The sequence below is a fragment of the Malania oleifera genome, chromosome 5 (assembly GCF_029873635.1).
Source record: "Malania oleifera isolate guangnan ecotype guangnan chromosome 5, ASM2987363v1, whole genome shotgun sequence".
NCBI lineage: Eukaryota > Viridiplantae > Streptophyta > Magnoliopsida > Santalales > Ximeniaceae > Malania > Malania oleifera.
This window is the reverse complement of record NC_080421.1, coordinates 97,898,324-97,914,663: the sequence shown is the minus strand read 5'-3', so window position 1 is coordinate 97,914,663 and position 16,340 is coordinate 97,898,324. Positions and strand designations below refer to the sequence as shown.

At 35.7% G+C, this 16,340-nt stretch overlaps 1 protein-coding gene across 1 annotated transcript; it reads right to left on the bottom strand.

The window, feature by feature from the left end:
• Positions 1 to 5,439: 5,439 nt before the first annotated feature.
• LOC131155820 (peroxisomal ATPase PEX6) lies at positions 5,440 to 14,917 on the bottom strand. The gene is made up of 16 exons (XM_058109257.1): positions 14,428 to 14,917; positions 12,845 to 13,489; positions 12,502 to 12,745; positions 12,104 to 12,245; positions 10,861 to 11,044; positions 9,969 to 10,160; positions 9,195 to 9,479; positions 8,927 to 8,998; positions 8,265 to 8,351; positions 8,030 to 8,152; positions 7,808 to 7,918; positions 7,680 to 7,718; positions 7,449 to 7,570; positions 7,055 to 7,199; positions 6,705 to 6,785; positions 5,440 to 5,854 (listed from the first exon to the last, which is right to left on the bottom strand). Exons 1-16 carry the CDS (start codon positions 14,707 to 14,709, stop codon positions 5,765 to 5,767), a joined length of 2,844 nt encoding a protein of 947 aa, XP_057965240.1. The 5' UTR covers positions 14,710 to 14,917; the 3' UTR covers positions 5,440 to 5,764.
• Positions 14,918 to 16,340: the final 1,423 nt, after the last annotated feature.

The following is a 16,340-nucleotide window of genomic DNA, read 5'->3' as shown; positions in this document are numbered from 1 at the left end:
AGATAATACTATAAAGACTAATAGGCCTAAACTTGTCAAAACTATGAGGATTTTGAACTTTTGGGATTAGAACAATGTAAGATGTAGAATAAAATCTAGGAAGATGAGACCTAGCAAAAAAATCTCTAGTTACATCGATCACCTCTTCTTTTACAATATCCCAACAATCATGGAAAAAAGTCGAACCAAAACCATCCGGACCTGGGCTATAATTTTTCAGGGTAGAAAGAATAGCATCCCTTACCTCCACCTCAGACAGTGCATGACAAAGAGCAATATTCTCTTCTTCAGAAACCATATGAGATATTATATCAACAAGGTAAGTTGTTTGACTGGGGCCTACACGTGTTAAGAAAGTTTGAAAATACCTTACTACACCCTCATGAACAACCTCCATAGAATCCAACACTTCCCTATTCAGAAGTTACAATGAATGAATCATAGTCTTCTTCCTCTTTTGGTTCACAAATGCATGAAAGAACTTTATATTGTTATCCCCCACCTCCAACCACTTCTTTTTGGCTAGCGGAGAAATACGAATCTCCTACCTCTTTTCTCATGCTTCCAACTCAAGTTTAGTAAGGAATAAATCTTCCTCCATTTCTAGCGAATACCCTTCCTCAAGCTAAGCCTCTAGAACCTCCATACTTTCCTCCAATTTTTTAATTTTATGATGCACATGTCCAAAAACCTGTTTGTTCCAATTTCAAATTGCAACTTTCGTATACTTTAATTTAGTAGCAAGTCTAACTAAACTTGTGCCATGTGATTCCTCCCTCTAGGCTTCCTCCACACAAGACTTAAAATATTGATGAGTGCTCCACATGTTCTGATACTTGAAGGGAGAAGGACCATACCGATCCAAATTTCTATGAAATCGAATAATCAATGGGATATGATCTGAAGTCCTCCTCTTTCCATACTCAAAATAAATATTTGGAAAAGATTAGAGAAGATTCGAATTATAGAGGACCCTATCCAATTTTTCCCAACTCCGAGAATTTCCACTGTGACCATTACACCAAGACATGTTGCTGCCAGTACCAACCAAATCCATAAGATCACAGTTGTCCAAGCAAGTATTAAATTCCTTTATAGCCGATAACGGCCTCGTATGACCACCAATATGTTCCAAATTTGGATGGATGATATTAAAATCTTCCGCCACTAAACCAAGGGAAATCATCCCTCTTTACAAACACCAAATCATTCCAAAGTTCGTGGCTATCTATTTGATGACATTTAGCATAAACAAATGAAGCCAAGAAATTCTAGTCCATAGAACTAAAAATACCCGAAATAACTTGATCGAACATATGTTGTAACTCAAAGTGCACTTCCTCTTCCCAAAACATCCAAAGTTTACCCCCCCCCCCACTGATGCATTTGCACGAAAATTCAAAAAATTTAGAAAGTCAACCCATTGCGATATCAGACTTTCATCAGAAAATGGCTCTAAAAGGACCAAAATAGAAGGCGAAAATTTCCTCATTAACTTTTGTAAACGGCTTTTAGATGTGCCTAAACCCCGTACTTTCCACACTATAATTGTATTAATCATAAATCAAGTTTCTTTGGATGGGTAATAACCCGTTGAGACTTCTTCTCACTTTGCCCATTAATATCCTTCAACTTAACAAGCAGAACATGTAATTTTATCATTCAAACAATAGCCTTTTTCCAATGGGAGTTTCTCTAAAGTATTTGTCTCCACCTCCCTATCCGATTCATTATTATGTGGGAGATACCTAGGCGTGATTGTACACTCTTGTTCCAAGATTTCTGAAACCATATTACTAGATGTCATCAACTGATCACGCACTACTATAACATCTTCCACTATCAGAATATTAGCGTCGGGAGCACCCAAGATTGGTTCAACAATCTCCTCCCTCTGCTCAATCTCATATTATTTTGTGTTCATTTGCAAAATCTCCGCTTCAGGCCTCGGATCTTCAGGAACGAACTCCCCCTCTTCCATCTCACTTTGCGAAACTATCTCAACCACTGGCAAAATTTGTGATGTCGTTGCACCATTTTGAACATGAGCCACCTCTAAAGGTTCTTCAACAATGCATGGATCTATCAATTCTCTCTGAACTTCCTTCCCTTTATCCAATTGCTTCACACGCCAAACTTCTTGTCGATTTTCTTGTCTAGCATTTTTCGTATCCTTACTTTTATCCCAAATTTTATGTTTCCTTTCACCCATTCGACATACCACCTTTGAATGCCATTGTCTATGACATTTCTCATAATAAAATCCTTACTTTTCGTACCTCACTTCCTGCCAAAATTTCTAATTTGTAGAAACAACAATCAGGAAAGCATCCACCTGATCTTCCAATAAATCCACCTCCACGCACATTCTCGCACCCGCAGCCCTAGTTCGGTTAAGCATAGCATTGTCAGTTCCCAGATATCGACCAAACTTCGTGGCTAGAATTTGTAAACAATCAGGCCTATATGTGTGCATCGGAAGACTAGGGAGAAATAACCATTAAGGGGCCAAGGATGATTCATGCTTCAGATTGAAATCCTTTGTCCATCGAAAAAGACGAAACGAAAACCCAACCAAAATCCTTCCTTCACGAGACCATCCATGAAGAAAATCTCGTTCATTCTTCGTATGAACTAGTACGTGAAAATCATCCATGAAACTAATAGAAGAGATCTCCGAAAGGCCCCACAACTTTATGATATTCAAACAGATAACGTCAATGGATGGCCTAGAGCACAAAAATTTCAAAACCAACGCAAACCGAAAATCTTTCACCACTTTGTTTGTCTCAGCCTCAGAGAATATGAAACCAATATCTCCATCTACATCAATAGGATATCTCATGGCTAGTTTGAAAGAGGAAGACAACGGGTTAACAGTATGAGAACGTGATGTTACATGGGCATACGACAAAGGTCCTGAACCACGTTTCGAAAGAGGCCCCACTGGTGGAGGATCCACCAGAGGGCCAGCAAGTGCCGCCCTCGAAACCCTAGACCGTAGGCGTCTTACTTCAGCGAAACCTTAAACCATGCGATCATTGAAGAGAAACATACCTGATTAAGGATGTTTCGAGTACCGATAGAAAAATGGCTTGCCGAATTCAATGTCCTGGAGATTCGATAGGCAGCGAGATGGGTGACCCTTTGTGGTTGCAACTAGTGACTCTGCTCTCTGGCGAATCGCGCACAGTAGGAGGAGGCTGGGGATGTGGATGCTGCTTAATCGTGGAAAATAGTTTACATTCACTTTCGCTTTTCAAAGAATTATAAAAAAGTAATTAGAGAATTAAGGGTTTTTTAGTTTTTTTTTTAAAATTTTTTATTTCTATATTTTTAAATAACTGCCAAAATTACACCTTCTTTTCTAGTTTAATTTTCCAAAAATCATATGAAAAATTATAAATTTAGAAAATAATAAATAAAAAAAAGTATAACTTTTTTATGATGATTTAGAAAATTAGAAAAGGTGTCTTTTTTGTAATTATTTAAAAAAAATTAGAATTGAAAAACACTAACTATTTTCCACAAATGAATAGGACCAAACTTTTTTTTTTTTTTTTTTTCCAATTTTTTATGCAAATTTTAAAAACAAAAATAAGTTTGTTCTTTGTAATTCTTTGAAAAATAAAATAAAAACTAAAAATTATTTTCTGCAATTAAACGTGTTCTCAAAAATTGCGGAAGAAGGCAAGAGGTCACATAGCTAGTCTACTTTTCACCATATTAGAGCCACCAGAAGAAGTGAAGCGAGACCTTCAACGTCAAAGTTCCTACCATTATCTACTGTAAACTACCTCCCTTTGCACCCATCCCACAACCTGTAGTTGCATTTTGGAGGCCTGGAATTTGGGTTTCAAATATATTATTATTATTATTATTGAGATTGATTCAAAAATTGCTCTACATAAGACCTTGCTCATCCAATGTTTTTACTTGTGAAATGGGTTGAGAAAGATAACGGTGTGTTAAACTTTAGCGCATATATTTCCACAAGGCAATATATTGGTATGGCTGAAAGGATAAGTTTTGAGTCACCTCCAATAATCTGTCAAGATTTTAGACGTTGATCTGTAGATTTGGTGTCGTATCAAAAGGTTCGAAGGACTTGTTAGTGGCTGGAGTTTTTATGTAGTAAAAAAAAAAAAAATTTTTGGTTGATGACATTAGTTGCTAGCTTAGTTTTTCTTCTTTCGAGTTCTTCCCTCCTCATATTATCCCATTGAAAAAATCATTGCCACACCTTAACTTGAGAAATTCTTGTGGTAGCGCACTTCACATTTTTATTAACATTTATATTGGGTCATTTGGTTATAAAATCGTATGCTTCATATTATGAGGAGTGGGCCCACCATGATTAAAATGCTTTTAATGTGTGGTACCTACACTTTTGTAATAGCTCATTCTGTTTTAAATGAAAGATTACACATTCACGTGATGCGACGTCCACAAAAAGAAAAATCTTAACTCACTTTGTTTACATGCTTGCTATCCTCCTCGTGCATATTTCTTTTCCCGATTCTTTCGCTTCAAATGTAATTCCTCTCAATTAATTCAAAAGACGTTCGAAATGAGTTAGAAGAGTAAATAATTTTTTGACTAGGGACGATCTTGAAAGATTTTTGAAATTGTAAGATTTTGTTTGAAATATTATGTTCTTCAAAATGCAAATATTCAATATTGAACAAAATTGCCCTCCTTTTTTGTTATTATTATTATTTTTTGGGAAAATATGGTGATCAATAGTAATATTAATAATTGTCCATTTTCATTATTATAATTATTATTAAAGGATATCATCGTGATGACTATTATTATGTGATACTACAGATTATAATAACAATTATATATATAACCATATAAAAATATTTTCATAAAAAATAAGCTTATTTCTTCACATAAATAATTTAAAAGTTGTATTCACATAAAAAGATTCAAATTTGTGTTTGACAGCATTATTTCGGATATTAAATTTAAATGGTACAAATTTCAATAAAATTTGGGATATTTTTTTATAATATTTTATATAGGATTATTTCAGATATCAAATTTAAATTATACAAATTTCAATAAAATTCGAGATATTTTTTTTTAATAGTATTTTACCTAAATTTACAAAAATTTAAATATAAAGTGTGACCCGGCCAAAAGGGGCCAAGAGATTCTAGTTTGCGATGTGATTTTTGCAAGAAGAATTTAATAAGTGCATAGTGGCATCCAATTCATCATCTATACTGCGCCACAAAACACGTGCAATGTTCCTGCCGCTAACTTTTTGGAAACACGTGACAAACAGCCAAAACAAAGTGTCAGCTCAGGGAAAAAAAAAAAACCCAAAACATTCCCACAATACAATAGGATAGAAATTTACCATATTCACAAAATGGTTGCAGAGAAAGGTTGCGTTTGGGTTGAATAACAAGACAGGCACCTTCACAGGAGTCAAAACTATTACTATTTATAGAAGCAAAGAAAAATAATTTCCTAGAGATACAAACAGGTCCTTAGAATATCATCTATGAAGTTAAATGGTTAATCCAAGAAAAGCGTACATCATGTTTGGACAGGACAGACATAAAGTTATCCTAAACATGAATAATTATTGGTCTTTAAGAAAAATACAAAAATACCCTTTTCCCAAGTGAATAATATATAGTTCTTTTTTATGAGAATAATTTAAAGCTCCGTCCATTCTTACAGATACTAAGTATATGATAGCAGCTCACGTGAGGGACAAACAATTTACAAGTCCTCAATCAAATTTTCATCTCGAAGCTCCTTCGATCCGATCTTTCAGCAATTCATACTTCCTAAGCTCTGCCATAGATAGGGAGGGGGCAAGCTCTCCAAGAACCTGCAGTTGGATGACATTGCATTTAGAAGCATAAGAGGGAAGATGAGAATCGTTTTCGATCCACAATTTCTTCATTATATGTAATGCAGAATACAAGTAAAAGCACGCTTGCTCCGCGCAAATGTAGTTCTGAGCAAGACGCCAAATTCTGGAAAATTTCAAGCTGCCATGCATATGGAGCGTAAAAGCTTTTAGGCACAACAGTAAATATGATTACTTCATGTAAACTACTATTGTTAAAGGAATGAATGTAGGAGCAAAATGAGATCTTCAAATAAAGCAGCTTATTCCTTCTGTTTATTATCTCAAATCCCTTGTCATGAAATCTATATTCTAAATCACACGCATTCCAAGAGTTGTTTGCCCTTGATTATCGTGAAAGAAGATTTTTAAACTTGTATTTAGGCTCCACTCAAAATTTGAAAAATATTATACAAAGGAAAAGAAAAATGTGAAGGAATCTACTTTTTCATGTTTAGTTATGAATTGAAGTGAGAAAAAAAGTTAAATATATAGAAAATCATTGAACAAAAATTTATTTTTCCATATTACACCTGATTAATATTTTATTTTTCTTAATTTCTAATAATATTGAAACAATTTTTTATTTCCACTATCATTTGATATAAAGAGAAATAAAATGGAAAATGAATCTACTTATTTTCCATTTCTTTCCTCTCGTCAAATAACATCCTTAATTCAAAGGAAGCTTAAATTTCAAATCATGTCATTTCACAGCAAACACTCCAGCAGCCTAGTTTCCTTGTCATCGCCATTTAAAACCCAATATGGTAGACGTATCTGATATTTCTTCAAACATCACAATAAAGCAATTATGTTCATATCATACCTTCACAAAATCATCGTATTCAACGACAACAGAGTCAGCTTGATCATCCGTATGGGAAGAACTTGACTCAGAACTTAAAGCCTACAATAAAAATAAATAGTGAAATCAACTATTCAAAGCTCAGTAGCACAGGAACAAATAGCGCATCAACCTTCTTACATCTAAATCAATCTCTCCTACTTACTATCTATTAGAAAAATAACAATCAAGAAAATTTTGAGGTAAACATGCACCAATTTTATGTCTAACTACCCTCAAGACACCCCTAAACCAGACAAAAAGTAACAAGTTGTAAGCAACTAATTCAACTGTTGAATGGACATAATGCCTACTCTACAGCCTGTACTCACCTTGCGCTTTGCAGCATGAAACCAAGCATCTGCACAAAGGGCATACATATCTGCACCAGTGAAGTTTGGGGGGCATTTCTTTGCTATCAAGTAAAGGGATACATCTTTATGCAATTTAAATTTCCGGGTAAGTGCCGTAAGGACCCTGCAAGAGATGTGAAATGGTGATGCACAAGAATATGCATGTATGATTCCCAAGGTGATTGACATTCCAATGGTTAGAGGTTGGGAATTCCATATTGCAGGCCTCAAGTTCAAACCTTGGGAAGAGGTGGGAAGTGATTTGGGATAGGGAATGGGCTACACCTGTAGTGTAGCCCAACAGACCCAAAAAGAATCAGCATGTACATCAAAAAATAAATATAACATGAAATGGAATTCAGAGGAAATTAACCGCTCCCTATAAGATGCGTCAGCATTGACTCCAACATATAGCAGCTTGTCGAATCGACCAGGCCGTAGAAGTGCTGGGTCAATAAGGTCTGGTCTATTGCTTGCTCCAATTATAAATAAGTCCTAGGAAACCATAAAGAAAAAAGGCAAACAGTATTACTGAATCAAAAAAAATATTTCTCCTGCACAAACTCAATGAAAGTAGAAAGAGGGATATAAAGTAAAATAAAACCTGTGTAGAATCATTAAGTCCATCTATCTCTGCAAGCATCTAACAAGAAGGGAAATTTAGCACATTAAATAAGCATTCATAAAGAACCAAAAAAAAAAAAACCAAAATCATGGAAAAAAGATCCTCACCTGGGAAACAACTCTGTCCATAACACCCCCAGAATCCCCAGATGCGCCCCGAGCAGGAGCAAGAGAATCCAGTTCATCAAAGAAAATAACACAAGGTCGTGCAGATCTGGCCTGAAATGCATGAGCAATATCTCTAAATTGACTTGAACAAAACTACTAAGTCCTAAATATTGTACGAGTGTTTGACCTTCTGAAGCAACAGCAAAAAGAGAGAAAGAATACCTTCTGGAAAATGTCCCTAATATTTTTCTCCGATTCTCCAATGTACATGTTGATCAGTTCAGGCCCTTTTACACTGAGAAAATTCAGGGAGCACTCCGTTGCAACAGCTTTTGCCAATAATGTCTACGATTTGCAACCAAAAAAAAAAAACAAAGAAAAGTCAAAAATTATATTCCTTCCAAAAGGAAAATAGTGGCTATACACAAGGTTGATGCACGAGAAGTAGAAAACTTACTTTCCCTGTTCCAGGAGGACCATAAAGAAGAAGACCAGAACGCTTACGCAACCCAGACGAAAACAAATCCTTATGCAGGAGAGGTAGCTGCAAGCACAAGCAACAGGCCCAGTCAGGTACATTTTGAGGGTTTGGGAATTCAGGATTTTATGCATTCAGCAGAATACACAATCAATCTCAAAAGGACAGTAGCTAGTGAAAAAACCTGATCAAACAATGAACTAAATTTTCAAAAGCATTCTTGCAGATACAGGCAATTAGTAAACCAACAACCACTGAGGTAATGAGGAAGGATTTAATAACACTTCAGGTTTGTTGTTATTGTTGTTGTTTGTATTGCATAATAAGCCAAAAGACATCTGAAATAAGCACAGGTTTAAGCTGATGCAGATGCATCAAATTTGTAAGGTTTGGCACATGTTTAGATTGTGGATTTTTACTAAATTGATAAATGATAAAACAACCTTTGAGATTAATACTCCACATAATCGCCAAGCGCCCAAGGCATAATAAACATGTAACAAGAACAAATTATTTGAAGAGGAAAACCTCTGAATTGGAAAAAGGAAATATTTGTTGACTGAAACAAAGACAAACAGGCACTTAAGAAAATAAAGTCAAGAAAATATAGTCCATAATGAAGTGTATATGAAGAGACCCACCTGAATAGTATCCAAAATTGTTTTCTTTGCATCCTCAAGCCCACCAACATCTTCCCATTTGATGTTGGGAACCTAAGGCAAAGTAAACAGACTCAACATTGTCATAGATGCAACAATACACACACACACACACACACACATATATATATATTTATTTATATATATACATTAACAAGCATTAACATTGAACAGCACAACACAATGTCTGTCAAGGACAAAGATATAACGCCACTTCATGAAATTAGCTCGTTTTGCTCACTTAGTTTACCTTCGGAGCACCCAGTGCTGATGCATTCCTTTTCTTTGATCGTTCCAACGCTTTGGACAGGTCTTCCTTCCCCATAACCTGAGGTGCATCCTTGCAGGGCGTAGTATCCTGTGATGGTGTGATCTTTCCAGGACTATCCAAGTTTCCAGGCTCAACTTTGTTATTTTGAATAATGTGCCTTGAAACCAGACTGGCACCAATATCAGCAACCAAAGCCCGCATATCCCTAGGCATGAAACCAGATGTCTGCCCAACTATGTCCTTTATAAAATCCTCTGAATCAGTCTGCAGGAAGCAATTATCTGAGCCTTCAAAGTCAATGACAACCCAAGAAACATTAACCATAGCCATCGTGTCAACACTAAAGGAGATGCAAGCTTAAGTTGAATAGGTTTTTAATGACCATCAAATAAAAATAAAGAGAAATAGCGAATGCCTCTCACTATGAGGAATGATAGATCAACTGATAAGTTCCACACATAGCTTCCAAGCTCAAATTTGAATCAATTTGATATTTTAACAGTATGCGTTAGCCAGGGTATTTGATTAAATTTGATACCCAGGAAACATACGTATACAGTAAAGATGAATCATCAAACACTAAGCTTATTTATGGCATAAACACATTAACATGCAGGATTAAGTCATGGCACATATTTGTGCCATACAAGAAGGCAGCCAAGGGATTATCCTTGGAACATAATTATCATCCATAAATAAATTTTAATTATGCTGAAAGCAGACAAAACTAGTGAGTATATTCTAACAACATACATTTGGGAGGAGTTCAGAAATACTTTGCAGTGATTGGGAGAGCATTTCAACTCTTTGCTCTTCAGTCAAAGCATCCATCCTTATCTCATGGCTGAAGCAACGCCTAATGGTCGGTGGTAGACCTTCAGAACTGTCAGCAGCAGCAACTAACAACACCTGATGACTGAGTATCTTTTTGACTTCATTGACATGCTGCATCATCATGTACAGGAGCAAGCATATTACTACACTAAAAACTTACTTTTGAGAATAAATGGCAAGAAAATGTGTTAAAAGAAGTTTCTCCTTTCCAATTTGGAGTAATTACAAAAGTCAATCCCATTGTAAGAGAAAAGAGAGGTACACCCTTTTGTTGTTTGAAAGGGGAAAAGAACAAAAATTTGTCACAGCATTAGTGGAACGGCATTGCACCAAAACCATCAAATAAGTTAATAAAGCACTATAGTCTCCTGAGTTAACAGTTGGCATTCCCCACATACTGGAATGATCAGCTATTTGGAAACTGGAATCCTAAAACAAGCAAATTCAGAAGTAAATTTTATTGCAAGAAGGATCCTTGACTATTGAGAAGTTCCCTAATCTACCTTTTGTGCTGCAGATTGTAGTTCCTTCGTGGGTGCTTTGCCCTAAGCATGTGTTAATTGTTAAACCTCCTGTATTGTATATCACTTATATCCCAAAATATAAAAACTATTCTACTGTCCATAGAAATGAAAAAGGGAAGAAAGAATCAAAAAGTTCTTCTGAAATATTATCCATCGCTTCGTGATCAATGTATGTAGATGGAAAACAAGAATGATTTCTCATAAGAAATTGGGAATTCAAACTCTATTAAGGTAATTCTAGAGATACACAACCAAAAGAGTGGCATAGCAAAACATCTGCATCTTACAAAATCACCATTTGATTTTTCTTCAGAAAAAATTTCTTCATCCTCAGTAACTGGGTCAGTGAATTCCTTAATAACAGATGCCACTTCAGAGGTAATCCCAACTTGATCAGCTGCTGAACCCTCATGAGAGACCAAATCTCGAAAAACATCAAAATGGCGGAGAAGAAGTATTGCAGGTGAATATCTGTTACAAGGGCGCAGGTTAGGACAATAAGTGGCCAAAACAATATGGACTAAATATCATAACCTGAAATTAGACAAATCCGGAAATGTTATTTTCATAATTCATCTTACATAGTTACAATTGAAATCTGTTCTCATCCCGATGACATAGTTGGCAGTTAGAACAATGTGAGAATACTCTAAATTTCTCTCCAATTTAAGTTTGGGTATTTTAAGATGAATTCATGGACCAGGATTGCTCAGCCTAATAGGATATCTCTTTGGAATAGCCATACAACAGCAAGTTCAAACAAAGGTATCCATTATTATAAGTGGTAATTACGAACAAAATCCTAAGCGTTCAGCGAAAGGCACAACATGAGGGAAAATGAAAATGTTGACCATGCAGCAAAATTTGTCCACAGAAAGAGTTAAGCTCAAACAGGAGCATTTGGTCAAGGTAAAATGACCACAGAATGAAACATAAGATAAATATGATAGCTGCTGATTTTGCTCATACATTAAAACTATGATATTTCTAAGGAAAAAAAAAAAGAAATGGAATCTCAAGATAACTAGAAGGGAATAAAAAATAGAAAGCCAAAGAATATGCAGACCCCTTTTTTCAAATTTTTTTTCAAAAATTAATAATAACAATAGCAACAAAAGAAAATGGAAAAATGATATCAAAATATAACTTGAAGAATCAAAACTCAAAAGTTTATTACTTGAAGTTTACATATGGGAAATTGAGAAAGAACAAACAGGGACAAACTAAAATGCCATTGCTTTCACCCAAGAAGCAAACATTGCATAAAACCTAGAGTGCCTACACATGGACAAAAGTACGCTAAATAAAAAATATTAGAGGCAGGTAACATGACCAACTGAAAATGCGAGGACGTATCTTGATCAAGAGTATTCACACAAGTTAACCAAAAGTTCAACATAAAAAAGAGAGATCTGAAAACTCAAAGAAAATTTGGACACCTTTGCCATGGTCACACCGCCAGAAGACAAGTGGCATGGCATGCCCATAAGTTACTATAAAATTTGCAAGACAAACCTCAAAAGGCCTCACCTGTGCGCTGTATTGAATGCTTGAGCAAGTGCAGCAGATGTTCTTCTTTCCGAGGATGCCATTATATTATGACAGCTGTATTCAACTACATGAAGGCCCAACCTACGAGCAACATGTCGAACGACAGTCCTCTTTCCACACCCTGCAACAGCCATTGGATCAGTGCTCACGAAGATAACATGCAGGCATGATGCACAATGCACAAACAATATGGCTAATGATTGTACCAAACTAGACACCTATATAACATGTTTGAAATGCCAATCCACGGGCATTATAAGAACTAATAATGCTTAGGACAGTCACTTCGTGTAATAGAAATCTCATCACAAAGCTAATGAAGGAAGCAGTTGATGTACTTGATATGTCAGAAACTAAATCTTAGTGCACAAACAAACCTGACAAACCAAATAAGAGAACTGCAACTCTGAACTTCGAAGAAAGTGCTGATGGACACAAAGGTGGTGTAAGAATGGTGGCTAAAACCTTTACTACATCCCTTTGTACAGGTACAAATATGTTCGGTCCAGAAATCAGTAAGTCAGGGGGAAGAGCAGAAGGGACACTTCCTCCAAGCACAAGGGCAGTTTGAGTGCGGTTAACTCGAAGTATGGGTTCTTCTGATGGTTCCATGGCCACAACCTGAGGACATTAACTGCCTGGCTGATGAGAATCTGACATGTTTATTTCTTGAGCACATCGAATTATGGGGTCACGAGAGAAGAGAGACAGGAAAAGTACCTTGAAGTAGATAATATCATCATTACTATTTTGCATCCTTTGGCTGCAAGGGATGCAGATAACTGATTTGCAATTCCAATTTATGTTAATACTGAAAAGATCATCTTTGGCAAGATATCTATCTACTTCAAAGTAGTTGTGCAAAGCCAAATCAATCAATTCTTGTCGATCTTCAGCCTCAATAGAGGAATGTCCTTTAAGAGAATCTAGGGTACCACATTCTGGTATCTTCACAAAAGAAGCCCTCAAGTGCGAAGCATATTTTGGCAAATGAGCCAAACCTTCCAATTCTATACTAATTCCAGAGGCCTTGCTCCCTTCACTGCACGTCTCCTCGTTAGATTTAGATTCAAAGAAGGATCCCAAAGCTTCTCTCCCTTGATGGACAAGAGACATCAAGCATGATACATGCAAGTCAAGGTTAAAAGCTAAGAGAGGGCATAAATAGGCAACTTCAGTATCCAATGGCATGTGGTTCTTTTGAGAAAAACTGTAAGAAGGTAGAACAAGCAGTGCTCGGGGAGTTTTGTTGAATCGTACTTCAACATCTGATGGGATGAATTCATCGCCATCAGTCATGGGAGGATCTAAAACAACAACCTGGCCAATTCTCTGTGTCCTTGTCTCAACATTCTTAACAAGCACCTTGTACATTAAAAAGTGAAAAGAAATAAATAAGGGCAATATCTGATTCAGATAAGATTGCATGCTCAACAAAAGTTAATGCAAAGGAAAATTACAAATTTTAGGTCATACCGTGCTCAAAACCACACAATCCCAATAAATTGAGTACAGAAGAGAGATTGTTGTCATGGTACATCACAGATTAAGCTTAACCCACAACATCGTTTGCAATTATTATTCTTGTTTTTATTCTTTTGCAGTTCTTTTGATTTAAATTTTAATTGTACATAGAAATCTAAAATTGAAAACTGACTACTAATTACTGCAGATTAAACATATGCCAATCTGTGACCTCATCTGCTTGAGTGCAATTCAACCAAAAAATAAACATAGCTAAAAAAAAAAGCACCAACAACTTTCCTGAGATAACCTAAAAAAAAAATGCATAAAACTAAGAAGCTGCGGGATTGGGCTCAAGCTGATTGCTCTCTCTCTCTCTCTCTCTCTCTCTCTCTCTTCTTTATTAGTAATTCTCTCCATGTGTTTTTTTTTTTTTAACAAAATATATATATGCTATCTCCTATTTGGATGCCGAGAGACCGCCTAATCTGAATTAGAAACGGATAAAAGGAAAATTAATCAAGATTTAAAACTTTATATTACGTTTTGTTATATTGCCTGCATTGTATAATGTCCGGGGTCCTTTGCAGACGACAACTGAACCAATACGACGTTTTTGAGTTCTTTATGGTCCTATCAAATATATAGGAAAGCGAAAATTTTCCCCCGCAATATGAACAGAAGCTCAAACCAAACTAGATTATTTTCTCCACATATTCCAGAAAAATGAAAAAAATTAAAACCTGAAATTAACATTTCCCTCTCTTTCAACCTTTTTAGACAAATAGAAGCAACTACCAGTTTCTCCGCATATTAACAACAAGCAGCAGAAAAGTTACCAGCGAGCCCGAAGTTATCGAAAGTCTCTTGAGGACAGACGTTGAGAGGCCGACCAAGGCAGAGTCGTCGAGAGAAGCCAGCTTGGGATTCGAAAGGACCTCTTGGACCTTCGAGAACCGGAGAATTCCCGCCAACAACCGCATATCCGGCGGTGTGCAGTTGCCGGAGAGGAGAGTCCCGCTAGTTCCATCAGCTGCGCCAAGTCCCGATTTGCCGAGTACGGAATCGAGGAGAGCCTTGGTTGAAGAGAGAACCAGAGGTTTCCTTCTTGTCTCCGCCATCGCAACAAAGCTTCAATCCGAACTACAGCCCAAAACCCTAGGGTTCTTCAACAGAAAAAGGGGCGAGAGAGAGACTGTCACTCGGCGGGAACGTTTGTTCTTTGTAAGCTTGTAGGCGTCCCATCCCCTGTGGGAGCCTGACGCTCGCCCGGCTTCCACGATCCATTTTATGCCATTAACTATTACTGCCGACGGTCGATTTTGAAAATGAAAAGTAATAAATAGTGATATATATTTTATACGAAAAAAAAAACATATTTAATTATTTTTAAAATAAAAAAAATTGGACTTACGTTTAATTATGGTTGATTCAAAAGATTATTTATTAATAAATAATAATTTGTTGTAAAATATGTAGAAAAATAAATAGAGTTGAGACATAAATTTTACGTGTTTCAATTATGTCTATTTTACGGGCGAATGAGATAAAACTTTCACTATTTTGGGAGGAATTATAAGATGATTTGAAACCAATCTCATACAAAATATTTCTCTTTCTTTCTATCTCTCCTCTTCTCTTCTCTCATCCTTTTTTATTCATATGCCTACTCTAAGTCTTATGTGTGTATGTCAAAATGAAAGGGAAAGAAGACTCTTTTATATGGCAATAAGGATAACACATAATTTATGGTGGTGAAAAACAATAAAGATAATTTATGGAGGTAGAAAATGAAGGGGTGGTAGCCATGAATTTTTATGGTTTTCATAACACTCCCCTTTGGAAGTTACTCATATATTAACTTATTCTACTAATATCTTTAAGGTGTCTTATTCCGATAAGATAAACCAATTTCTTGAATGTTGTAGTAAGCAAAGTTTTTGTGAACAAATTTGTTATGTTGGTCTTATAAGGTTTAAAATCTTATTTTGATGCTAACAAACAAGTAGAACTTAACATTTTTGGTTGAGTAGTGATATTTCAGATTTCATAAGGATCACATATGTGAAAGTAAGGTCAAATGCTCACAAGAATCAAATGAAACTTAAAAGAATCAAAGCATGAATTTAAAGATGATTTAAATAAAGTTTGAAGATTATGAAAGCATGCATATTAAAGTGAACTTGTTAAAAGCCTAAAGTACATTGAAAGCTTAAAGCAAAGATGGACTCAAAGTAAGGATATACATGAAGACTTCAAGAGTTGAAGGAATTTTAAGGAAGTTTTATGTAAATACTTCAAATAATTTCAATATGAATACATGAAACTCTTAAGTTAACTTCTTGGACTTAGATACCTTTTAAAATATTTGGAAAATATTTTTATAAGGTCAAAAGATGTTTCAAAAAGGTTAAAATTATTTTTGGAATGAAAAACACCAAAAAGAGGTTTTTCAAATGTTGTCATTTTTTCTACATCCACATTGAGGTGCATTTTTATCTATCAAAAACTTCTTATTTTAAAAAGTGTTCAACATGAAAGTTGTAGGATTTTCTCTTACCTTTCTTTTGACACTAAGAACACCTAATTTGGAGTTTTATATAAAAATTTATGACCAAACTACTGAAGGGAGATCGAAGTTGTCAAGTGACTAACCTTGTCTGTTCAAGCGCCTAAACAACAGACAGAACAACCTCAGGGGACTGACCCTATGAGTTCAGGTGCCTGAACCTGTACTGACTTCAAAAATTAT

Excerpts from the sequence above, each read along its gene's own strand:
- LOC131155820 (XM_058109257.1), bottom strand. The coding sequence starts at position 14,709 with ATGGCGGAGACAAGAAGGAAACCTCTGGTTCTCTCTTCAACCAAGGCT. Across the intron at positions 8,999-9,194 it reads CAGCACTGGGTGCTCCGAAG|GTTCCCAACATCAAATGGGA; the intron begins GTAAACTAAGTG and ends ACTTTGCCTTAG. Across the intron at positions 8,153-8,264 it reads GTCCTCCTGGAACAGGGAAA|ACATTATTGGCAAAAGCTGT; the intron begins GTAAGTTTTCTA and ends TGCAAATCGTAG.